This window comes from Candoia aspera, chromosome 11 (assembly GCF_035149785.1).
Source record: "Candoia aspera isolate rCanAsp1 chromosome 11, rCanAsp1.hap2, whole genome shotgun sequence".
Taxonomy (NCBI): domain Eukaryota; kingdom Metazoa; phylum Chordata; class Lepidosauria; order Squamata; family Boidae; genus Candoia; species Candoia aspera.
Window position 1 is genome coordinate 6,807,154 of NC_086163.1, and position 26,815 is coordinate 6,833,968.

At 40.9% G+C, this 26,815-nt stretch overlaps 1 protein-coding gene across 1 annotated transcript in view; it reads right to left on the bottom strand.

The window, feature by feature from the left end:
- Positions 1–23,747, bottom strand: part of NFATC3 (nuclear factor of activated T cells 3) — a 57,599-nt gene extending 33,852 nt beyond the window's left edge. Inside the window, exons 1-3 of the mRNA XM_063312804.1 lie at positions 23,444–23,747; positions 13,410–14,532; positions 2,586–2,748 (exon numbers count right to left, since the gene is read on the bottom strand). Coding sequence (XP_063168874.1) covers positions 2,586–2,748; positions 13,410–14,532; positions 23,444–23,567 — 1,410 coding nt within the window. The 5' untranslated portion in view covers positions 23,568–23,747. The remainder of the gene's footprint in view (positions 1–2,585; positions 2,749–13,409; positions 14,533–23,443) is intronic.
- Between the last annotated feature and the right edge of the window lie 3,068 nt (positions 23,748–26,815).

The window sequence follows — 26,815 nt, forward strand, 5'->3', positions numbered from 1 at the left end:
CTCCTTCCAGCACTTCCTCATTTCAGTTTTGATTAGCCAATTAATACAGTACAGAATTATGGTTTTATTAATCCTGCTTCAAAAATTCATTAACAGTTCTAACAGTCACATTGTGCTGCTGAATTAGCTGCATATCCATTAAGATTTTTCACATTCATTTTTAATATTGTCACATGCCGCATTTGTCTTCCTTTTTCTAGCTTCGAAAGCCTTTAAAAATGTGATTGTCTTCAGTAGTGTTGATAAGCCTTCCTACCTCTGTGGTATATGTAAATTTGATAAGCGACCCATCCCTATCCTTTGCCACACTATTTACAGAATTTTAAAGAGCTACATAGCACAGGGCACAGGAGAACTGAATGCACAGCTCCCTGCAGGTTGACACAGATCAGTTAATGGGTACATGCTTACCACACCTGTTTCACCATCTATTGCTCCAGCTATTGTAGCAGACTTAATCCCCCTATCAATAATAAGGCTATCATTTTTTTAAAAAACGTTAAATGCTTTAAGGTACTTTGGCCAAGCCGTTCTCATTGTCTGAGGCTAAAGACCTGGCCTGGGATAATTTTTTTCTAACAAAGCTTTGCTTTTGTCATCAGTACAATGATTCACACATCAACATTGTTTTATTCTAAAATGTTACCAAACACTGGTTTTTGCAGGCTTTCTAAAATTTCCCACATCCATACTTCTGCCATTCTTAAAGGTGGAGAAGTCTTTTGCGCATAACTTATTCTCCCATGTTTCTCATGCATTACAGATAATGGTTCTGAAATAATATTCTGAAATAATATTTGCAAGCTCTTTCAGTAATCAGACTGGTCTTAGAGACATGAAAGCATCTCTTTACTTATAATGGGTACAAACCGCTCTTTGCTGGGTTAGACAAGGCTACAGCAAAGTTCACCTTCTCTTTGCCACAGTTAACGTAAAATTACCTTCTTTGGGCAACAGTCCTCTATCTTGCTCAAACATCACTTTCCTTCAAATACAGCCAAGGAAGCACCCTTTCTTATTTTCGTATCATTCACAAGCCATAGCTCATGTTGAGCTTTGGCCTTCCTAATATTTTCATTTGCAAGATACCTTCTTTTTTTCCGTCGTGGTTGTTTCTCTTTCCTAAATGCCACGCATGCCTCCTTTATGCCCCAGCTCAGCAGATCTCCCTAAGCAATCGTACCCTGGCTTCTTTAAACATCCTCAATTTTACCCTCTCATGAGAACAGTTCACTGCTATACCTTCCATTCTTTCAATCTGCATGATTCTTTCAGAATTTCTCACCAAGGGTCCTGTTCAAATTTTCCTTGTACTTTTGGAACCAGATATCCGAAGTCTGAAGTATATATTCAACTCCACCACCTTCTCTGTTTTGAACTTCAAGATAACATGGTCACTTATCCTTTTAATGTTCCTGACAATTCTGTATCTTCAGTCAATTCTTCCCTAACAAACAGGATTAAATCCAAAACACCATATCCTCTTTCTCTTTTCAGCAATGTTTCCCATATATTTGTTAGATATTCCATTTGTGTTAAGAACCATTCACATCTAACAGCTAGTTAGCAGTCACTGCAGTATTACTTTTTTCCCGTCAAAGAGAAATTTCATGTTCAAAATCAAAGCTTTTCTGTGCAGAAACATGCAGTATTAACATGTAATTCCCCTCTCTCAATTCTAAGCCTATTTCTTTTGAACAAAATATTATCACACTACCTTTCCATTCCTCCACCACATATTGGCAGAAGGGAAAGTATGGCAATAGTAGATGTGCACCTGCTCCTGGAAACAACCACCATTTGCATGGACTGAGTGTGAAATTACAAGTCTCCTAATGCCTACATAAAATATTAATGACCAAGTATGCGCACAGCAGAATTTTGGGTTTCATTCATAGCAAGTATACTAGTGTGCACAGGAATGACTTCAGCTTAGTGCTATGGCTAAATTTCTTGCCGCTTCTAAGCAGGCCATAAATTTTATTTATTTATTTATTTGCCCAATTTATATAGCCGCCCACCTCACAACAAGTGACTCTGGGTGGCGTAGAACAAAGATAAAACAATTAATAAATATCTAAAACAATTAATAAATATCTAAAACAATTAATAAATATCTAAAACAATTAATAAATATCTAAGACAATTAATAAATATCTAAGACAATTATCATTATTACTGTAAGTAAACTTTAAACCCTGGCTTCAGATACAGCAATGGCTCGTTACATCAGCAACAAATGAGGAGATCTGGCTATGTTCCTAGAAAATAAAGTCATTGTCCAATAACAGAAACAGCAAGTTAGGAGCAATTAGGAGCCCTGCCTGCTCATGGACAGTAAGCCAGAACTCACCAGAGTTGTGACAGCATTCTATCCAAATACTATTCATTCTTGTAGACAATTATTTTTATTATAATCAAGAACATGTAGGTGTAATGGTATATGGAAATGACCTTGGGAGACAGGAGGAAGACCCATTGCCTAGACTGCGAATCTTCCTCCTGCCTCCCAAGATCATTCCCACATACCATTACAGTAGGGGAGAGTGTGGTTCACAGAAAAGAAAGATATTAGCATCTCTTACCTTCACTACAGGATGTCCACCAGTAGATGCTTTTACTGCTCCTCTGCTGCCTTCCGTTTCATAATGTGCTCTGTGATGAGTTTTTGGGTGTACTTCTATTTTCAGTTCACACTGCCCATATTGTGGAGGCAAAGGCCAGTCTAGAGGCGGCAACGAAGATGTGCTAAAACCAAGAAGTCCATATATTTCAATATATATTAATATAATCTTTTTCTTTCCTCCCTTTCAATTTCCAAGTTTTTTTGGTGGAGACACTATAAATATAGTAATATAATAAAACTGTAAAATGTTTTAAACAAAAGGAAAACTGAGTGTCTTTTCCACAATAAAAAAGTTGTTTTAATTTGTTTTTAAATAATTCAATTCAATTATTTTATGTTAACAAATGTTAGACTAATTACCAGCAAGAAGAAAGCAGATGTGAAGCAGGAAAAAAAAGAAAAAAGAAAAAAATTCCATCAACTTATTTTCTTTTTCCCTGGACTTTAACAGATCTCCTACGCATGAAGAGGCAGAACTATAGCTAAAACCCTATTATAAGGTGTGACCTATTTCCTAAACTTCCACTGTCTGCACACATGACACCAGCTGCATGATCTAACTCATCTCTTGCAAAAGGACAACTTTCCAGAAGCATTTAAGCCCTCTGTCCAGCATACCAAAGTGAACTATCTGTGGAATTCCTTTCGCTCAGTTTTACTATCGCTCTACAAAAATGCAATATGAATTGCAGTATTGTCATTGTGCTTTAAATATGTGGTAATGGAACATCAATGTTATTACTAGCTACCCAGGGATTCTTACTGCAGGAAAGATAAATATTAAAAATAAAAGAAGATTAGTTAACAAGGCAGGATTTAAGAGTACTGTGATAACATGAGAGAATGTCTAATGAGACCTGAGTAAAGATGGCAGATAAACATTTCAAGTCCATTTTTAAAGAAACTGTTTAAACAATGTGGCATGAACGATGAGAGTTTGCGTTCAAATTCTGATGGTTAGCAGGAACAACTATTATTCAAAGAACATTTCAGACCACAAGGACAATAAATACAGAGGAGCACTTCACTGAGAAACATCTGTATTATTCCAAAATATTTATTACTAGGTTGTACGACTCCTATTTCTGAAGTCATGGAAAGACTACTATTAATGAAAGTATAGCCCTTCTTCCAGAGCATAAGCAGACACTGGCTATCAATAATCTACTGAATCTGTACAAGATCGACTTTTCCCTCAATAGATCCTAGACTGCTACAGCTTGCTTTCATAGTTATCTGGTTTATTTAAACTTATCTTCTAAAACTAAGTGCTGTCCTCCTTACTTAACACAATCACCAGAGAGTTTTTCCAGGTTAAAAGTAGAATTGCTAATAGACTTCTTACCAAATCAGGGGACTAGTCTATCATTCACCCTTTTCCAAAGTGCAGAAGATGGAAAATCAAAGAGGTGTTCAAATATATCTTTTAAAAAAAAAGGGGGCGGGGGTTCATCTAGGCTTCTAGGGCATGAAATATGAAAGATGATCCAAGGTCTGCTTTATAAACTAGTAAAAAAAAAAAAAGAGCACTACAACAGAAATAGTAGCTGTATTATTAATAGCAGTACATAATATTCACTACTGTTTCTTCCTGTGAAACATCAGCAGAAGGACAACTGGAACATACAAAAGGTCAAAGAAGTCAATAAAAACTAAACGTACAAATAAATAGGTGATGGAACAGAGGTACAAAGTAGATTTGGGAACAAGTATGATGTAACCAAGTTCTTTTCAAAGGGAAGACCCTGTCTATAATATAACTATTAGGTACAGCATCCATGTGGCTTTATTGTTATTAATACCTCTTGTGTCCAACATTAAGAGAAATCTGTGGCGATGGGCTCCTGTACTACTGACAAGACTACCTGTATTGAAGGACATCAAGAAGATCCTGGTTCACTTTCTCCCATGCCTTCAGTTCTATACCTAATTATACAGAGATGTAGAAACAGTTTGGTCTAGTAGTTAAGGCAATGGGCTAGAAACCAGGAGATTGAGAGTTCTAGTCCCGCCCTGGGCATGAAAGCCGACTGGGTGACCTTGGGCCAGTCACACTCTTTCAGCCCAGCTCACCTCACAGGGTTGTTGTTGTGGGGAAAACAGGAGGAGGAAGGAGTATTTGGTATGTTCGCTGCCTTGAGTTATTTATAATAATAATAAAGGCAGGATCGAAAATAAATAATAATAATAATTAAACTGAATCTTATATATTAAGTTACACAAAACAAACAAAACATTCATTACATTACTCAACTGATTCTTTTAGATGTTTAACTAATGGATTATACAAATCCTCTGATTTGTTTCACTCAGTCAAAGGTACATAACATTTAGGTCCAAAAGCCACACTAGCAGAACATTTCAACAGAAATTAATGAGTAAATCCAGCATTTGCAAGAAGGATCTGATTTTGCCAAGTAAAAACACTAAGTTACATACACCTGCACAGCACTGACAGATTTAACTTCAGTTAGTCATGGTTAGTACTGAAAGAAGCTGTTCTGAGCCGCCTAGAGTTCTTTAAGATGGGCAGCCATATAAGCCTAAAAAATAAATAATCCTAATAAACGAAGAACCAACCAAATAAATAAATAAAGCTGTTTGCAACTTCCAGTAGATAGGCCCTGCGGTCAAGCTGGCCGAAAGCACAAGATTGCAGACAACCTGCTGCGCTCCAAGAAAGGATCCTGGGGGTGGAAAAGTCAGCCACAAAACTTTTCCCACTCAAGGTTTCTAATCTTGATCAACTGGGCTTTTTGCTTCAAGCGATTCTATTGTCAACACTAAAGGAGTTTTCTTATGCTTGTTAAATCACAACTGTTTTGCCACCCTCTGCCAGCATTAAAAAAAAAACTGTTCTAAACAGTATCAGCTGCTCAAAACCGACAGTAAGCAGGTTGCTTCATCCTGCTGAAGCTTTTCTTAAACCAAGCAATTTTAAAGAGTCAAACACTAGCCAGGTTATGTTTGATTGATACTGGACACTTCAGCCCATTCAGTAGACTTTTAACTTGGCGCCATCCAACAAAGTCAGTGACCAGAGATGATGGAACCACGGTATTAAAAATGTCAGGAGAATTCAGCTGGGAAACAGAGACAGGATAAAATATAAGACACTCCTGATTCCTAGGAATCTAGGAAAACTTTGTGGCTTTAAAAACAGAAGCCAGTGCTTAATGATTCAGTGTTTATCTCAACTTTAAAAAGTTAATATGTTTGCCACTAATAGGAACTGAATTTTAAAAAGTCACTAGGCAAACAAATATACCTACGTACAAGTGTTTTTAACTTAATATCTATAAACTTTAAAATCTTTATTTTTCTAACACATAAGAAGACACTTTAAAAGTCCTCAACTTATATGAACACTTATCCCTTGGTCAACAAATGTATTTGAAGGCTATGTTTACTCAACGTAACTGGCTATTTATATACATTATTGCTGAATAATCTAGATATGAAGGTTTTGTTCAGGTTTCTTTCTGCAAACACAGCTACTGATAGCTTTCCATTGTAACCTCACAGGGAATATTTGAATTGCTAACTCAAAATTTAGAGTACTGTTTAAAAGGCTTGTTTGAGAAGGAACTCTGCAACAGCCGAGCCTGAATGCGCTACAAAAGAAACCCCGTTGGAAATTCGCTTTGCCCTTCCTGAACAGAAAGAATACATAGAAGAACTCTGCAGTTAGTGGGCAAGTTTTCTTTTTCCTGATCCCCCAATCCTTGTCCTCTTCTGTTACGTTCTTTACTTCTTCTTTCCTTTTCTTCTATGAGTATCTTCTCATAGCCTTTTTTTTTTTTAAGAAAAGATATTTAAAAAATTTTTAAATAATAAATAACAGTTAACTCCCTGCACTCTTCTGATAAAAGGAGAACATCTGTTAGGTATCACTTGAGGTACTCCCCTTTCTTTATCATACAGATCAGAAGGATGCTCTCTGGACAAATCTCTCATGAACTTTCCATATCTGGGGAGGGAAAAGAAGGAGAAAAGAAAAAACTTTGACAGCTTTACAGGGAACCAGAAACCAGATTTCTCAACGGACAGAGGAGTAACCCACTCCGCTTGATTAGTTTTAACTTTACAAGACTGGGGCAGGGGGGATTATTGGGTGAACCTGGCCTTACGCTTATAGTTCTATATTATGTGAAACTCCAAAATTGGGTTAACGGAGTAAACCAAGGATACACTAACCATAGTTTGGTTATCAGCACAGTCGATGCATGTTTAACAGAATCCTAACGGAGCATTGTAGATCCTGCAACATGCAGAACACAAATAAAATGTCACATATGCACAGACACTTCCAAGATTCCGCCACCGTGTTCAAAGAGAATACCCCTAAGAAAGGCACAGAGTAGAGTCCGCATACACTACTGTTTTGAACGCAAAGCCTACAGACATGGGCTTTCAAGTCTAAAGGAAACTGTTCAGTTCTGTAGCATGTTTAAGGCTGCAAATCCACCCCTGTTTTTGAGAACAACTGAAACTGCTGATTTTCATCTCTAAACCTATCTAGTTTTGCACATCTTCTGCCACAGATGAGGTAAGTGGTGGCTTCAGATAAGACTGTTTCTTTTGTGACAACTCAGTTCTGGATTCTCTCTACCATGTTAAGTCTTAAGCTTTCATTAAGATGATTTTACTTGCTCTTGTGATTTAACTTTCCCAAAATTGGTGCCCTCTAGTTAGTTTCTCTTTTCTACTTTTCCCCCCAATGACCATCCAGTGAGGAAAGCTGTGCTGAGAGAGAGACATTGCCCCAAAGCCACCCAGCACCTTTCCACGGCTGAGGGTAGACTTGAACCTGGGTCTCTTCACTCGTAGTCCAACACCTTCACAATTAACACCACACTGGGCCTGTGGTGAAACCGCAACAGTCTGAAGACACGGGCCAGAACATTTTCTGGGAACAAAATTTATTTTCCAGAGAGTAAGAGCCATGGTTTGGAAATTTATTTATTAAATGTGTCCCTGCCCATCTCCTCCCATCGGGGGACTCTGGGTGGTTTATAAGATTTGCACATTCTCTTTCATTTCTTTTCTTTGGTATGGATATATAGACTGTTTCTTTTTTCCTAATACATTTGCTAAACAATCCTGTTTCATATTCACTAATACAAAGATGCTAGCTCTTTGTTTCTTTGCCTGCAGGCTGCAGCTTTGAACAGTCCATATGGTAAGTTTCATCTGTACCTGATGCTCTTCTGTTTGACAGATGGTTTACTGTCTCCCATACTTCACTTCTGGTGGACGTGGTACTGTCTACAAATGCTTCTCATTCTATATTCCTACTTGTACAACACTTCGGTTTAGTTTTTCCATGTTCCTTCAATCTTATTTGCATGTATTAAACCTGTACCATGATTAATCTTGAGTATTAGCTGAAAGTTTTCCTGTGATTTCTCTGTTCTTAAAAGAACCTCTTATTTTCCTTTTCTTGTTTTTAACTTAATATGCTTCATTTCCACTGTGACAATTTAATGTTTTCCTGGCTTCTTACTTATCTCATTCTATGTTCCAATATTTTGGGAGGAATGAGGAATTCCTTGTTTAATGCTATCACCATCAGGGAGCAAACCTCACTGCAACATTGTTCTGACTATATCGTCATCTCCAGAACTACTCATGAAGTATCAGTGTTCTCATTAACTAGGGGAACACGTTCTAATCTGGAGATCTCATCATCTGGCACACGAACCTGTTTATATGTTTGAGTCATGCCCACAGTTTTCTTGACAACAATTCAAAAGTGGTTTGCCATTGCTTTCTTCCAGGTTTAATTGTGGAGTTCTCTCTCCTAGGAGCATTGGCTTCTTCCCTTGTGTTCTCGGATGCTCTTATACCCCTTGTGGATTACTTTAAGCTTCACTCCTCTTTGTCCCCTTCTGACATTAATATCAAGTGTGAACTTACTAGAAGCTCACACTCCTACTGACATTAAGCTCACTAAAGCTACTGAGTCCTCCTACCACATCAGTTGTGTTAATTAAAATAATTAGAATTACCTCCCAAGTAAGGATTGGCGGCACTGCCTTATAGAGGTTTAGCTCTTTCTTTGGTGGCTAGTTCCAGCTTGTGGGTGGGAGAAGCAGAGAGCTTTGGACCTTTTTTCTCTCTTCTTTAACATGCACACAAAGCCATCTTAGGAGGTCATTCATCAGTTTAAGGGGTATGGTACCATCATTATGCTGATGATATCCTGTTATGCATTGCTACCTCAGGGATGCTGACAATGACTTGACCAAGATTCTGCAGACTGTGATAGTCTGCATGGAATGAAACAGGCTGAAGTTGAACCCAAGCAAACCAGAGTTACTGTCTGTCCATTAAAGTTGCTTGACTTATTTGGTATTGTCTCTGGATGGGATAGTACTTCCCCTGAAAGAGTAGCTCCACAAGATGGTGGTTGTCCTGGACTTGTATGGACAGGAGGAGGCAATGGCCAAGGAAGCCTTTACTCAGCTTCAGGTGGTGTACCAACCGTGGCTCTGCTCGGAGCCTAAAGACCTTGCAATGGTAACTCATGTCCTTATGACCACTCACTTCAACGACTGTAATGTGCTCTATATGAGACTGCCTTTGAAGATCACTTGGAACATTCAACTGGTACAAATGCAGAGGCCAAGACAGTGGCTGCTACTTGCTGACGTAAGCAACTTTATTCGTTTATACTATTTATGTGGCCACTCATCTTACGACAGTGACTTTGGGCAGCATACAAAGTTAAAACATTGTCAGCTAGCAGACCCCGTTTAACCTCCTGTCCCAAATACCTGAGGGAATAGACAGCTCTTTAATGCCTTGCAAAAGGCCAACAGGGTTGAGACATCCAGGTATCTGGAGGAATGGCACAGGGCAGGCTCTGCAACAGGCTTTTGTTCAAAGTGGTGTTTCTTACCTTTAAAGTTCTACATGGCTTAGAACTAGAGTAAGGCCCATTTTCCCCAACTGGTTTCAACCACCCAACTCATTTTTTCCCCAGAAGAACCCACTCATGGCCACAGACCTTTATGAACTAAGGGAAATGGAGGCCCACAGTTGTTGCTTTTCTGTTGATGCTCCTGCACTCTGGAATGCACCCCAGAAGTTTAATCAGCTCCTAAACTAGCTTTCCATAAGCTATTGGAAATCAACTATTTTAGAAAGCTTTTGGACTGAATGTCTGAAGTGACAATACTGACTATTGGTTTAAGTTTTGGGTACTGTGGAATTGTTTAGATTTGGCGGGAGGGGGTTGTACTTTTGCTTGATTTGTACCATGGATATTTTAATGTATGCTCTTGTGGATGTACTGTAAACCACCATAAGGTTTTTTTGGTGCAGTAAGTAAAAGCCAAAAAATATACAAATCTATAAATATAGGCTCCAGTTACATTCCTAATAAGATTCTTTGGTATCTTTTGGATGCAGAACATATACAGGATTATAAATCCACATAGGCAAGAGGAAGGACAAGGGACATTACAGAATGAAAACTGCTGCAGCGAAGATTAATTTGGTCCAAAGAATCTAGCAGACAAAAGGGTTACCTGGAGTTGGAGGGAAGGAGTAGAAGGAACAGCACAGAAAGATAAACTTCCTGAAGGAAGGCAATGGCGAATCACTTCCATATTGTTGCCAAGAGAATTTCATGTAGTCACCGGGAGACAACATCAACTCAGGAGAGGCTTTAATATCGCAAGGGTACAGAATCTCAGCCCTCCACAACGAGGTAATCACCATAGCTTGAATTCAACTTCTCTGATAATGTACATCAGCGTTTCCCAACCTCAGCAACTTTAAGATGTGTGGATTTCAACTCCCAGAATTCTCCCATGCCGGCTGGGTCTGGGGGTTGAAGTCCACACTTCTTCAAGTTGCCAAGGTTCAGAAACATTATGTACAGTAACAACAGTAAAATGGAGAAGGAAAGCAGGCAAAGCAAGGGTAGTTAGAACAAGCATGAAACAAAAATAAGGAGCTATTTATGTGAGCAGAAACTAGAGGAGGAGAAGACAAAAAAAGAAATCTAACTTGAAAAACAAAAAGAAAACCCCTCCAACAACATCTGTGAAGAGACTAATGCAAAGTTTCAATTTCTCTGCACTATCCTTGCTTTTAATATTCCTTTTACACGTGCAGCATTTAACAACCCCAATTACAGTAATATGCAAGCTTGAAGCACATCTGGTTAAACTGTATGTTTCAAGGAACTCCTGAGTAAAGTTTCCACAGCCTCTATACGTCTAAGTAAAACATGACATCTTTTAGAAAAATTGAATGCATAGTTACTATTTATGTGCAGTTGTTTACAGGTTCAAAATAAGAAATAGTTTCTATGGCACACAAAATATGGCACTTGTAAAGGTTTGGACACCCTTTTAAGTTAGCACTCTGTAATGCCTCCTTTCTCAAAAATAATAGTTTCCAAATATTTCCTGTAGCCAGCTAAGTGACTTTCTATTTTTTTCCCCACTCTTCGTTGCAGAAATTTTCTAGCTCAGAAATATTCTTAGGTCTATCTGTATGTTTGTGATCTCCCCAGAGACCTTCAATTACATTCAATCTGAGAACTGTGAAGGCCATTTTAAAACCTTTATTTCTTTTAAGTATTCAGTTTGAAGGTATGTTTCAGATCATTGTCATCCTGCAAAAACCAACCTCTTTTCACCTTTAATTTTTTTCTACTGACAATGGGACACTGCAAGATTTTCCTTCTAAATGGATCTTAATGTCTCTTTGCAGCCTTCTTGACTCTGCTATTGTTGATATCAATATTCTTATTTTTAAGGCTGAATAACTTACCCACAGGAATTCCACAAAATTGCTTTGATTTTTAATTTATTTTTTCCAACTTCTTTTCTTACTCTCTGAAACATTTCTGAAGACTGTGTTTAAACACTGCATAAACATGTAATCATTAACAGAGAAGCTGATAAATCTGTTCCAAATATCCCTTCTTAATTATGTGCCAATACTTGACATCAATGAAACAAGCAGCTGAATAGCACTGATATGGTCAGAGTATGTTTACAGTATGTTTAATATAGGTCAAACATGTATCACTATATTAACACTAACATGTTTTTACTAATACTATGCAGTTTTATGCCACAAATAGGGATGGAAGATGGAATATATGAACAAATAGGATTCTAAATTCTGAAAGTGAGTAATAAAAGTTGTAAACCTGCATTTATTTCTATGAAACTGGGTTCCTAGATAAAAAAAGAACAAGCAGCACTGGAGATGCTTTCTGGCCTTCAGTGTAACTACAGTATAACTCTAATTGCACCTTTAAAAAAATATAATAAATTTAATCTTTTCCAAAGAACAGAAACCAACTGCCTGAGGACAGGTGTTCACCCAGCTAACTATATTCCCTCCTACCACACCACCTCAGCATACAAATACAGAAACTTGCAACAATGAACCATGTAAAGAAGTGAAGAAAACTGATATGCAAAGCTAAAAACACAGCGCTCAGCAATTACTGCCTTAATACAAGTTAGAAAATATTAATCATCATGCTAAGCATCATCAGTTAACCTATCTGTCTTAATGCATTCTCACTCCAAAGAGGTTAAAACAAAGAGTCAGATTTCTAAGAAGCTTTCATATACTATTTTGAGATGGGGGTCACTAACCCAGCTTATCCTAGAGAGAATTAGCAAGCATATTTAATCTTATTTGAGATCAAATGGCTACTTATCTTATTTCACACTTAAGACCTTATATGAATAAGAGTAATGTAACTAGACAATTCCTGGAGAAAATCTATCTATGTAGTCGCTATGAGTTGACACTGACTTCATGGCACACAAGCAATCAATCAACTAGTAACTATTAATTTATTAAACACTGCAAGTGTCTATTAAACATACACATGCCTGGATCAAATCCAAAATAATAAAATATACCTACAATAAAATAGTTCTAAATTATATACACACACACACACACAAATTATTTGCTTAGCCCACTGCAAGTGACAAAAATCTTACTGCATGACAAATTCTTACAATTTAAAGGTTCTTGGCTTGTTTTAGAATGCTAGATGCCTGAAAGCATCCCATGCAAGAGTGCATTCAGATGAATAACCAGGCTGTCTGGGGATCACAGGAACTACATTCTAATGGTTATGGAAGATACCTTGTGAGGCAAGTACAAAACCATCTTGTAAATTATTTTACTTTCAGTTTAATAACTCTGCAAAAAAAAACCTTGGGCTCATGAACATCCTCCTCCCCCAGCAACACCACAAAAAGAAAACCAATGCTTTCACTTCCATATCAGATAACAAGAGTTGCTTCCAAATCTAAAAATATAGTTAACTGTAACTATGGCTTATGGGGAAAAAGAGCCAAGTCCATAAACAATTCTTTGAAATTTGCTTCATGAGACCACTCTTAAGATTGACCACAGAGTGTCTAGTTTTAAAAGCACAACAATAAACTTATTAGTAAACAAAGCAAATGAAAGCCTTTTAAATATATATAGCCATGTAGAAGGAAACTGACAAATTATTCATTTAACACCAAGCCATGATTTACCCAGGGGTATAGCCCTATGCTTTCTAGCCTCTGTGGAGTATAAGTGAAAAATTACAGCCCATTCAGCAGTAATCTGAAAGATTTTTCAATATTGATTCATAAGGTATTACAAGATCTGATTAAAATAGAATACTTTCAGAATATAACATTGCATTGAGCCAATATGCGAATACCCCTGCCACTTTATATGTCAACAGAAAGACAGAAGACAGAAAGTCTAATTTCATTATCTTTAACCTACTTACCGAAATATAGGAGCATGGCCAGGCTTTGGTTTATTCCAGGTAAAATAGGAAGGAACAGAAAGAAATTGGTCACCAGGCAAATCTTTTTTCAACATATGCTGGGATACAGAGCTGTCATCTATTGCAGTTTCAAGGGATGGTGATAGACTGCCCTGATCTTCAGAACAAAGTTCTACTTTTCCAGATATAATTGCAGTTTGATCCTCAGAGGTCTTCCTTGTTTTAAGAGGGATGTCAGTATCTGCACAACACTGAAAAGCTGAAAGGCCAGGAGTCAGACCATGGAGAGAAGAATTTAACCACGTATCTTCTGTAATACTTCCCCTAGGAGAATGTCCTGGTGATGGAGAAGGAGAATGATGAGGAGAAAGTGAACCAATGTAACAGATTTCAGCACTAGAATGTCGGCGCTTCCCACATGGTGATGTAGGCCTTGATGATGGCCTTGAGGTTGGTCTTGGACTAAGCCAATTTTCATCTGTGATACTAGTCCTAGGAGAATGACAAGGAGACTGTCTTGGTGACAAGGCATACCCAAATCCATATGATTGTGGCCAAGGATCATCAACTAGACAGCCTCTTGGAGAACCTCCAGGAGATGCCAAAGGTGACCCAAGGGTAAATCGAGCAGCGGCTTCATTCAGTTCTGAATCCACGTCATCATAAATATGAGAGACCGACTCACAAGAGGAGGCATCTGAGAACCAGCTCCGAGAGGAAATGCTGCTGGCAGGACTTGGGCTAAGGGATGATTCCCTGTAAGATGGCTCAAGAGGAAGATATAAGTGGTCCCTTGAAGGCCTTTCCATATATTCATTTTGAGGGCCATTTGTGTGCAATTCATTTTCACTGGCTTCTATTCCATGATGACAGTTTGGAGAGATAGATGTAATTTGAATACTAGGACATTCAAAAGGCTTAGGCGCACCAAGTGGACTGTACTTAGATTCTGGAATTTCACATGTTCCTTCATAGCTTTTATGACTCTGAAATTTAGTAGGTGAAGACAAAGGAGAGGGGTGTGTTTGAAATCCGTGACATGGGATACAAATAGGATGATTTACCGATGATGAGTGGTCTGCACTGAAAATGCATAAAGATGCACAGTCATCAGGTTCAAGATCTGAAAAAAAAAAGATAGGGATTAAAGTATAACAAAGATTGTTATCATTTATAACAATCGTGCTGCCTTTAAAATACTTGATCTTGGATGCTCCTGTTCTTTGCATTATAAAACAATAGAACTATTGATTCAAAATATTTGTATCCCACTTTTCCATAAAGTGTCTGGTGTTAGCAATAATGTTTCAAAACATTAAACTAGCAATACATAAACAAACTATACAGGATAGGTGCTAAAAATCAGGGGACAAGCATCAGCAATATTACTATAAAAACCAGTCAGTACTATGGTTGGGATCTGATTCGGCATGGAGAGTAAACTGGACAATGGAATGGGACAACCTGGGGTAAACGAGACCACCTCTGACTTGCCCTGTCTCCAATTCGAAATCCTCCACAAAGGGTGTCTCTGGAATCTAATTCCTATTCCTACCTATTCCAAGGTTTTTATACACATAGCGGAACACTTACACAGTGAACTAAGATCCACGTTCTGTATTATTCAGAATATCTTATTATTGCAATGTGTTTTCCATACTGGAAATGGGAAACAAACACCACAGCCCTCGTACAGTAATTATCTGCGTTAACCCAGTATCAACACAGCGTCAAGCCTTTCTCATTTATATGAATGTAGCCACAATTATACTGTGCTGATTAACTACATACCTGGATGTGAGGCTGTCTTAATTCATCTTGAAATACAAAATAGCCGTGAGAACAAAGGAGGCATGTCTTCCATTTTATACACACATAACTGTATTACTGATTACGTATTTAATAAAGGCTTCGTAATACCAGAAGTGAAAATACTCTGATCCTAACCAAAAAAAAAACCCTTACATCATTGTGATTTGAACTTTTTAAAAAGTTATTGCTGGACAATAAGTTGGTATTTAAAAGATTCCCACTAAATTCAATTTTTGAGGGGGAAAACAGAACTGCGCTGGGTAAAAGGACACAGGAGTTGGGATCTGATGATGATTCACAGGCCAACCATATGTTCATAGATAGTCAAGTTTTTTTGTTTTATTCTTAGCTTGCCACCTACCTATCTGGCCTTCCTTGATGGATCTCAGGTTTTTAATAAAAGATAAAGTTGATCCTACAAGAATGGGGTCCACCACCGCTGAATAACTCACATACAGATTTTGCTAAAACAGCCAAGTTCTATGCAGTCACCGCAACAGCCACTGGCCAAAACATACCTGAAAAGCACCATGGTATGGAAGGACTGCGTTAGGCAATATACACACATGGTCCTTAGAATAAATGTGTTACTTCATTTACAAAGGCACTAACAAAATGGCTAAGCATTTCATAGATACGCTTCATTTTCTATAATCTCACTGGAGATATAAGTATTGTACAGAGAAGTGAAACTCTTGTTTATTTATGACATACTTCGCAGAGCGATAGGCAGGAAGGTTGTTGAAAAATAGAAATAAATCTTTAGCATCAGCTCAGAAATTTAGACATACAGCTTCTCTCATCTAAAGCCCAGCGCTCTTCTCCAGAAAACGGATTTCCAAAGGGATTGAGATGCTTTCTCAATTTTCCACAATTCCACAAAATCTCTACAAAGCCATGGTCATCTCGAATAATCTTGTCCACGGTAGCAAACATCATCATGGGATAGTGTTCGAGAAGCATCAGACCGCTGTTCCTTGCAGAATATGCCACTTTTCATGTTTTAAGTCCTTTATCAAGATCAGTCCACACATTTGTGCTTATCAGCATCGTCAATAACAAATATAGCGACAGACGCTCTCCCTCTACTGCTGTGGTCTTTTCTCACCATTATTTTTGCAACCACTTTCTCTCCATTCTTTTCAGAAAATAGAACTGGCAACGGGAACGATGCCAATTGTTCAGTGTGGTGAATATAAAAAGGGAACAATAAAAACCATCAAATAATGCTGAAAGAAGAAGGGAATCTTCCGTAATAAAATGATGGATTTGGGAGCGCACAGTCCTACTTACAGATACCAATAAAGCTGAAACTGTCAAAAGAATTTCATATGCTTAATAGACAGCTTTGCCACCCAGGAAATGATGCAAATGCATCAAAGATGAGAAAAATATAGAAGAAAGTGAAGAAGTCACTGAAATAATAGCATCCTATTGCAGAGCTCATTTAATGCACCTCCTAGCAAGACTTCAGTATTCCAGATAAAATGCCTAACAATACATTCTGCACAGCACTTCTGCAATAACCATTACAGTAGCTACTTGGAAGAAATCAGGGGAAGACAAACTAATTCTTGCCCAGAGATCTAACAGAACACATTAGTGGATTGTTCATAGAGCTACATCAAGAAATGGCTTGTTCTGATGGCACTTGGTGAATAAAACCATGAAGTAGATGGAACTGTCAGAGCCAAAGTCATGTAGCCTTGAACAAAGTACAGGGAAATAACTTTAATTTCTTATCCTCTTGAAGTCTGGAAAGAACTGGGTATAATCTTGAAAAGAGAAATCGGGAAACAGTAACGTTAAATTAAAAGTCACTATAAAAAATGGATCAAGCAGGATCTCCCGCTCCTCTTTTGCCAATGTTCTCAAATACCAAGATCAGTTCTTAATTGTTTAAGAGCAGCTGGCTTTGATATGGGCATCCGGCAACCATCCTTCCTTAATGCCAGCTATCATAACGTATAGAGCAAAGGTCATCTATTCAAGAAATACACGTCTGCTGATGCTGTTTTAAAGAAAGTCACACCAATAAGCTGAGGGGAGGCACTCAGACATTTGGATTCAGAGACCATTGAAACAGGGGTCCCCACTGCTTACAACCCTACATGCAGGGTTTCTCAACCAGAGCTCCATGGCACTCTAGGGTTCCGCGAGAGGTCACGAGGGGTTCCCTGGGAGATCATGATTTATTTTAAAAATTATTTCAAATTTGGGCAACTTCACATGAAAGAGGTACGTTTCATTCTTTATTTTCAGTTTAAGAACACTGTTATTGCATACAGTATATACAGGCCTACCCATGAATCGAACATGATAGTTTTGAAACTTCTGGCCTATATTTGAGCCTGAATGTGCAGGGGTTCCCCCAGGTCTGAAAAATATTTCAAGGCTTCCTCCAGGGTCAAAAGGTTGAGAAAGGCTGCCTACATGATTCTAGATCTGGTTGTTTGAGGGACTGCCATCTTCCACGTTCATCTGCCCATCCAAAGAGGTCAAACAGGATCAACTACTTCCAGGTCCCATTCTTAGGCCATCTGACAGGACCTTGGGAGTGGGCATTTGCAGCCACTGTCCTCACATTTTGGAATGTCCCTCTTTTTGGAGCTCTGCCCTGTTCTTTGTCTCCTACGCTTTAGGAGAACAGTCAAGATCTGACTGTTCCATCAAGCACAGGAGAACAAACATATTGTGACTGAAGGCTGGAGTCTAGCAGGCACATGACTTTGTATTTCCTGGTTTATAATTTTAAATGCTGGTAATTTTTGTTTGTATCTGGGGGGGGGGCTATTCATTATTTTGTGGGGCTAATCTTTTATATAATTGTTAGCTGCCTTGAGCCTGAGGGAATGGATGGCATACAAATAAAGTAAATAAACAAACTTTTAACAGCAACACCTTATTCTGCTAGTTCAGGGGGAAGGCATTAATCCTTTGGAGAAAACCATTCAAACCAAAGAAGAAGTTTTAAGTTTCTTATACTGGCTTGGCTGAAAATATTTATTCTTCATTTAATAAACAACATGGTTTTATGAATAAAACATTAAGTCAAAAGATTTTAAATTTAAATTTTTATTATTAATAATCTCCACTCTACTCACAATCATGCAAAAAGCTACCACATTTCAGAAACTGCCAGAAAACATTTAAAATGTGCTGGTTGTGAATGCCAGTCCTAACCATAAGAAGACTCCACTTAGTTCCTGCCTAAATTAGAACCAACAGAATTTTGTTCTGAGAACTACAAATACTTCATATTTCACTGTATGGCACAGAGAGACAAAGAAGAAATAATAAAACCAATATTCATTCAGTGGCACACGTGCTCTGCACCGTAATAGCCTTTTAAAAACTGATAATGGCAGCACAGCTCCATCTAGAACCACATTTGATACCTATAAAGAAGAAAGTAATTTAGATTAAATGCAGCAGAGGCTATTTTTTTCTCCTCTCAACTGAAGCTATCCAAAGGGGAGCAATTCATTTACGACATGGCTCCTACTCCATTCAAAATGAGTTTGTTTGTTTGTTTGTTTATTTATTCTTCAAATTTTGTTGCCACCCATCTCCCCCAAAAGAGGGACTCTGTGTGGAGATCCCTTTGATGCTCCAGTTACAGATACTGTATTTTGCCAAGTTCAAGTTCAATGCTATTTCAGTTACATATGAAAACGCAAATTGTTTTGACAGCAAATTACAACAGATTTGTTGCTTCTTTTGAATTAACGAAACATGAGAAATCTTCCATGCTTTCAGAACTCCAAGAGTATGTAACAAAACCTAAAATGAATTGATGTACTTCCGTTGGTTCTGTTAAATTGCCAGTTGGACATAAATGCAAAGGACTTGGAGACAAAAAATTCAAGCAAATAATAATACATCTGCAGCCAAGATTAGTGTGAGGACCAATTCGGTCAGAGTCATTTCAAGTGAAACAGGTGACATTAGGAAAACCTTGTAGTGCCAGTACACAGACTCAGTGATGCACTGCCAAGCTTTTCAACCCCTTTTTTGCTGCAGTAAAACTGCCACAACCACCATAGAACAATCAAATACACATTTTGCACTACCATAAATTGCAGCTTGAATTTCGCAACACATCTTAATAGATAAACCATTCTGCATGTTTAAGTGTCAGTCCTCTTTTTATCAGCATCAGCAGTTCTGGCAGTAATGGGACACTTTACATACACTAGCTTCATACCTTTGAATTTTCTACTGCTGGGCCAGGAGAGCTACCTGATTTCAGCAGCAATATAAAGTTCAGATCCAATGTAACTATATTAAGAACATACATTTAGCAAGAACAAAGTAGCACTTGAGGCTTGTAGCCCCAGCAAGTACTTATCAATGTGATCATAATGGCTAGAATTCTTTAGATTGCTCTTCTGCAGGCTTATAATGTTACTATATCTAATTTATTCATGTCTTTTTATCTGCAGGATGGAATCTGGAACCCTGGTTATGGCACCAAGGAATCGTAAAACATTTGTTCCTCAATATGTCTCTAATTCAATTGTACTTTCATGTGAATTTAATTCGGTGTCCCTTTGACTGCCAGCCTGGGCTGGAAACAGGATTACCACATTCTAGAGTTTTTCTAATTGTTAATTATTTTGGAACCTATGAGTACCATAACAGTTCAGTTTTCTGTAATGACTTCCACCCAGATACATCTTAACTTTGTTTATTCCCATGAGTTCCTTTCCAATGCACACTTCCTGTCCATACATTCAGCAGGTGCATTGTAGAATACCGAGATAAAATGTAAAACTAGAAGACAGTAAAATTAAGCTAACAAAATAAGGCAAAAATTTGATGAGAAAAGCAACGATACATGAGTAAAACTGCACAGCAGGAGGACGCACAACCTCTCAAACGCTTTAAAAATGCTAGGGAATATTACAGAATAGGACAAGCATGAAGAAGAGGGGCAACTGCATCACGAACCATAGTTACGTGTCAAGCTATTTTCAGCAGACGCCTGCAGTAATTGGTGCAAATATATAACACAGGAATTAAAGGGTGGTGTTTCAACATCACCCCTTGAAGGGGGACATTATGTCTATAGCATCTGTCAAGGAAGGAATGTTGACCATACATACTAAATTAGAAATAAATGTTCATTTGCCAAGCAAGAAACTACAGTTATACAGCAAGACGTAAAATACATCAAACCTGTGTAACAAACAACTAAACCATTCAGAAAAGTATTCTGACAAATGATACTAATACAGGCAAAGCAATATTTAAAAGTCTTGAGAAATGTCTATAAATGAAATAAATTTTACCTTAATTTATATAGAGGTAAAACACTCAGTCTGATTAGCAATAAAAGCCCAGAGGCCACTACTGCCACATCATTCAAGCATGGCTGAATTGATATTCTCAAACTGCAGCTATTTGACTTTGCTCAGAACCCTACTGAACAACTGATCAAGTTTTTTTAACCAGAAAGTACCTTCTTTCCAAAAAGTGTCCCACATTATCTTTCCTCAATGAATGTTTTTCCTCAATGAATGTCTTACTTCAATGGTTACTTAAGTCAGAAGATCTCAAAACCTATTAAAGGCATTATTTCCTTCGTTAGAAACACATCATTAATGTGCACATAAAACACACAAATAAGGGTCAGGTCTATCAAGAGTTTTGTCAAGTATTGGGTGTTCAAGAAAAATGCAGACATTTAAATCAAAGTTTCTGCAACAGATGCAAACACTAATACAACCATTTTCTTTTTATCCTGAATTATTTTTAAGGCTAGAAACATTTTTCAGTATTGCTATGTTTAGCAGCAAGAATATTACTTATGCTACAGTAACTAACACAGGGACGTGTCAAAAATTGCTTATAAAACCCAAGGCCGTTTTACATTTTACACTAAGCCATTCTCTAAAAATAAATCTGCTTCACGGGCCTGTAAATCTGCAGGGAGGTTCCTGGCCAAATAATGTCAGTCCCAGTTTTTTTATACATTTTTGTTTGTTTGTTTTCTTTAGTACGAGGTAGATCTTTACTATAATTAACAGGCATGTGGTGCTACTGAAATTATGTTGTTGCTGTCTTTTTTTAAGCATTTACAGGTTTCTGCATCCCTGATAGGCCACTTCCCATCCACTGGGATGGGCAGAGGGAACAGATGTAACACCAGATTCTTTGGACAGCTGATTCAATTGCAGAGATCTATCCCCAGCGCTCCAAGGCTCTTGTACACTTTTGCACTTCGCAGCAAGGCAATAAATTACCACATACCCGTACATTTCCACAAAGCACAGACGAGGCATTTAGCTTTGCATAGTGCCTTCAGGCGTTTTGTTTTCTTTTTTCCTTAGCAACACAAGGGTTTTTTTTTTTTAATCTTTGATTTTGCATATAGTTTTTTAATCGCTTATTTTTGTATGCCACCTTAAGCCTTGAAAAAGGAGAATGGCCATGTTTCAAACAGACCTTTCTTGCTCTCCGTTGAGTCCAGCCTTTACTTGTTTAGAGCTGCCAAGACCACAAACACACACACACTATTACATCAGGAACCCACTTCCATTATCTACAGCAAAATGCTTCCAAAACCAGAGCCATCCCTACCAAGTGAGTTTCCAGCAATTCACATCATTCATCCACCATACTGCAAAGCCAGCAGACATCTGGTTTTGAGGTTTCTAATGAAAATATTGCAGTACAATTTGATCTTACTTCACAGAAGCACCAACTGTTCAGACAAAAGGATCTCCAATTAAAATCTTGCTTGATAGCCTAGGTAAATCATTTGAAATCTGCTACCACTTCCTCACTGTTGCCAAGAAAACTGCCTGGTGTTCATGAAACCACCAGGTGCCAAGCCTGACGTAGAGATTTTATTTTTTCTATTATCGAAGCCTCAGTAATGCATTACCCCAGATTTTGCATATGTGAACACAACCGCAGAGACAACTTGCAACCGAAAAGGATCAGAGTTTATTCTAGTCCTTATCCAGCCTATTCTAGTCATCTTTTTCAAGTTCAGGTTGCTGGTCCAAATGCCTTAAATAAACTCCAAACTTCCAACCAATACTAAGAAGATTTGTTTTAATGCTAAGTTCAGTCCCTGATATTTAAGAGGATCTCCAATGGCAAGACTGGGAAAAACCCTGAGCCATCCCTTCCCAGTTACCTGCAACAATACCAGGCAAGATGAACCAGTAACCTGGTTCAGTTTAAGGCAATTCAGTAGGTTCAGTAAAACAGCGACACCCTTATTAGCAAGGAGGGCCCAGGCATCCCTCACGAGTCCCACTGAACTCCAAAAAGAGGGCGTTTTCTCTCCCTAAAAACTCTAAATCGTCCTAAAACGTGGAGAACGTCTCCCTACCTGGTAAGAGTCGACAACGCCTTGATGTGGCACATCATCACATCAACACGCTGCAACGCACGTTAACCTTTTCCGACCCGAGTCCCAACCATCCAGAAGCCAATCTGCAAAGGCCCTCGGATTCCAAATGCACATTAGAAATAAGCCTCATTCCCGGCTTTTTTAGGTGTGCTTTTTTCCTCCCTACGTTAACCCTTTCCGACTCAGTCCCAAACCATCCGCCGGCCGAGCTGAAAAGTGCAGCGGGTTCGCTTTGCCTGTTAGGACTAAGCCCGGCTTCCTGCTTTCTAATGGGGGGGGGGGGGGGGGGGGAAGAGGAGCCAAACGCAGACACGCATCCCGGAGCGGCGGCGGAGCGCGAAGGAGGGCTCCGCAGCCTCAACCGAGGGATGAAGTTCAGCCGGAGCGGTTCCCCGGCCGCGGACGGGCGGCAAACGACCCCGCAGCCCAGCGGGGGGCTTCAGGCGGCTCTCCGCCAACGCGAAGCGGGGCGCGTCCGTCCCACGCGGGGGACCCCTCGGCCACGGACCCCGGCCAGCCCGTCCGCGGTGGGACCCGCCCCGCGGGGCTCCGGGCCCTTCCGGTCGCGGCCATATGGCCCCAGCCGGCAGCCGCTGCGGGAGACCCGGAGGGCACGCGGCGGGCTCGGGGCGCCCCGGAACCCGCTCCTCCCGCCGGCCGGACGCGCGCAAGCCGCCCGCACGTCTGAACGCGCCTCCGCGCGTCCCACGGGGGAGCAAAGGCGGGGGAGGCGCCCCCCCGCTCCCGGTTCACCCATCCGCCGCTCCCCGTCCGGCCGTGGAGCATGGGCGCTGGAGTCCCACCCGGCGCTTTCCTCCCGCCCCGCCCGGCCTGCCCGCGCGGCTGGACGCACCTGCTGCTGAGGCGGCGGCGGCGACAGGCCCCGGCGGCTGCTGCCCGCCGTCGCCGTCCTCCTCCCCGAAGATGAGCCCGAAGTCGAAGTCGTCGTGGGCGCCGCCGCCGTTTGCCGCAGTCATCGGGGGGCGGGTGAGGAGCCCGGACCCCGCCGCCGCTGTCGTCGTCGTCGTCGTCGTGGTGCCGGCGGACCGAGCGAGAGGAACGGGCGGGCCGCGCTGCCCCGTCAGGGCCGCCTCGTCGCACGCGCGGGGGGCGCTCGGCGGCCGCTCGACGTCCTCGCCGCTCCTCGGCGGCCGCCTGTCACTCACCCGCCGGGGGAGGGGCGCGGGGCCCCGCCCCCAGCCCGTTAGCAGCCGCCCGGCCGCTGATTGGCCGGCCCGCGGGGAAGTGGGCCTCCAAGCGCAGCGGTAGAGCCCTCACCTCCGGTTCTCGAGCACAGCGCGGGGCAGTCGCTTGGTCCGCTCTTGAGGGGGCGGTCGCTGCGGGGCCAGGAGGGAAGGGGGGCGCAGAGGCGTGGCATGCACGAGGCGGGCGTGTGGCCACAGCTCCGGTTCTCTTTCGTTGTGCCCATGCGTTCGTCGGAAAGGTGCCCCCCGTCTGTCTGTCTCTGAGTGATGGTTCATGCTGGCTGGGGAATTCTGGGAGTTGAAGTCCACGCTTCTTGAAGTTGTCAAGGATGAGAAACACTGGGTAGACGGACAGACAGTTTTTAAAATCTGTTCACTCGTGTCCGATTCTCAGAGACTGCCTGGACTAGTCCCTGCAGTTTTCTTGGCAAAATTTCAGAAGTGGTTTGCCATTGCCTCCTTCCCGGGGCTGAGAGAGAGTGACTGGCCCAAGGTTATCCAGCTGGCTTTGTGCCTAAGGTGAGACTAGAACTCCCAGTCTCCCAGTTTCTAGCCTGGTGCCTTCACCACCACACCGAACTGGCTCTCATAAATAGATATTATTACATGAATTTAAATTAAGAACTTTTAACTTCTCCATCTTGGATTTTATATTTATATTTAAGAAATACTGTTTTTATTGTATTTATCTTAGTTTTATTGTAAACTTCCCAGAGTTGCTCTTTGAGTGAGATGGGAGGTGACGAAATTAGGAAGGAAGGAAGGAAGGAAGGAAGGAAAGATATGCAAGGGGATTGCAGTAATTCCGTCTTTCTTCAACACACCTGAAAAAAGGACTTGTTCAACCCCAGCCTGACTGGTGCTAGTAGTCTGGATGGATGGGAATTGTAGTCCAACCTATCTGGAGGGCTCCCTGTTGGGGATGCCAAGTTTCAAATTGTAATGTCAATTGTCTTGAATGTCAGGATCTTGAGGCAGTGAACACAGCCTGTTCCCCGCAAGAACAATCCTGTGAAGTAAGTTGAGCTGAGACCAAAGGGCTGGCCCCAAGTCTGCAGGGAGCTTCGGAGGCTGGGTGTGGGGGGCAGTACCTGGATCTCCCCCCTGCTGGTCCAGCACCTTCCCGACTACCCCAAACTGACTGCATGTGTCAGCTGCAAGCAATGAGCAAGGGGAGCCCTGCCCCTTAAGTATACATTGAAGACACATACGGTATAGTATGTCTTTGGATTCCAATGCCTAATTCTGCATTACCAAACCACACAGGCAGACACGAGGCTGCCAGAAAGTGGGGCCCGGTTGTGATTCTCTGTTATAACTCTGTTACAGTTGCATCAGTTCAAGGTTCTCTGTGTTGTGTGTTTTTTTAACTTGTTATTGCTTTGGGATTCTGGAAGCTGCCCTGCGTCTGCCAGAGTGGGCAGCTGTAACAGATTTAAAATAATAACAACAATATGTAGACCATCCCATTCACATGAGACCATCCTGTTATGAGTAGCAGCCATTCAAGGCTGAGTTGCTGCTACTGGTTGTGCAAACATCCTGAAACTTTCACACCTGTAGTTAGATTCCACCCACACCCAGCGCCCGGTGCCAGCTTCTCTTCACAGTTCTGGCGGATTTTATTGGCGAGCTGGGCAGAACAAGGCGGAGCACCCAAATCAGTAGATAAGCAGCAGCCACCCTGTCCAGCTGCACTCTGAACTTCCAATAAAGGTCTGACACGAAGGGCAAGCTATCGATGTTTTAAATTAAACATTGGAAATGAAATTTAAATATTTTAAAGCTAAACAGGACCTCCTCCCAAGTATCTTATTTAGCCTACTACCCTCTTAGAGGCATGTTTATTAAAGAGCAGTGATTCTCAGCCTCAATTTTGCAGAGAGATGCAAACTCTGCAGCCTCTAAACCAGTCTTTCTCAACCTCAGCAATTTTAAGATGCGTGGACTTCAACTCCCAGAATTCTGGGAGTTGAAGTCCACGCATCTTAAAATTGCTGAGGTTGAGAAACCCTGCTCTAAACCAGCCCTTGAATAAAGTAGCTGACAGTGATTCCCATGCATTCTCGTCTCTCCCCCCTACGAGTTGTGCAACAACCAGCAGCCGGAAGTTTAGTTGTTCAGCACACCCCCTAGCCTCTTGGCTGGCAGGGGTCATCTACCGGCGGCTCCATCTGATCCTGGAACTTACAAACCAGCCGGGGCCACGCCTCCCGGTAACGTCACGCCCCGTCATTTGTCCTCTACGGCCCTGCCGTAGCCACGCCCAGCGGCCCCGGCTCCTCACCCAAGCGAGGCTTGTTGGTCCGATGACGTCAGCAGTGCTAGACCCTTTACGCACCGAACGAGAAACCAGCGCGAGGGCGGGCCCTACGCGTCACGTGGCGCGAGCGCGCGCCTCCCTCGCGGTGGTCCGCGCGGCTCGCGCCCTGAAGTCTCTTTGCAAGAGTTAGTTGGGCAAGCGATTTTATCAATGGAGAAGAGGCTGAGGGTAAAGCCGGAAGGTTTCGGGTCAAGAAAAAAGGCTTCGGTAGTATTATGCATTGAAATATTGCCTTCCCACCGCCAACAACCTAGTAATTGAAACAACCCATTTGGGGTGGTGTTCTTTCTACACATTAAGTCATAAACTAAGTGGTTTGGATCCACCCCCCCAGCTGCAAGTGACATAAACCAATCTTGTCTGGAGTGGATATGCATCAGCTAGGTCTTTCCCCTAGGGGAGCATGCTGTTAAATCATTTTTATTTTATTTATATTTATAAATTTATATTTCAAATTTGGTTAACCGCCCATCTCACTCGGAAAGCGACTCTGGGCGGTTTACAACAAAACACGAATCAATAGTTAAAATGCAATAAAACAATGCAATAAAAAACAGTCATCTTCAATGAATAATAAATTCCAAGGGAAAGGCTGGTAAAAAGTTCTTAAATTAACGTATGGGAGCATCATCAGGGCGCTAAGCACCCCCAAGGTTGGTTACCCCTCTTCATGGCCCAAGGGAGATGGCAGAGCCAG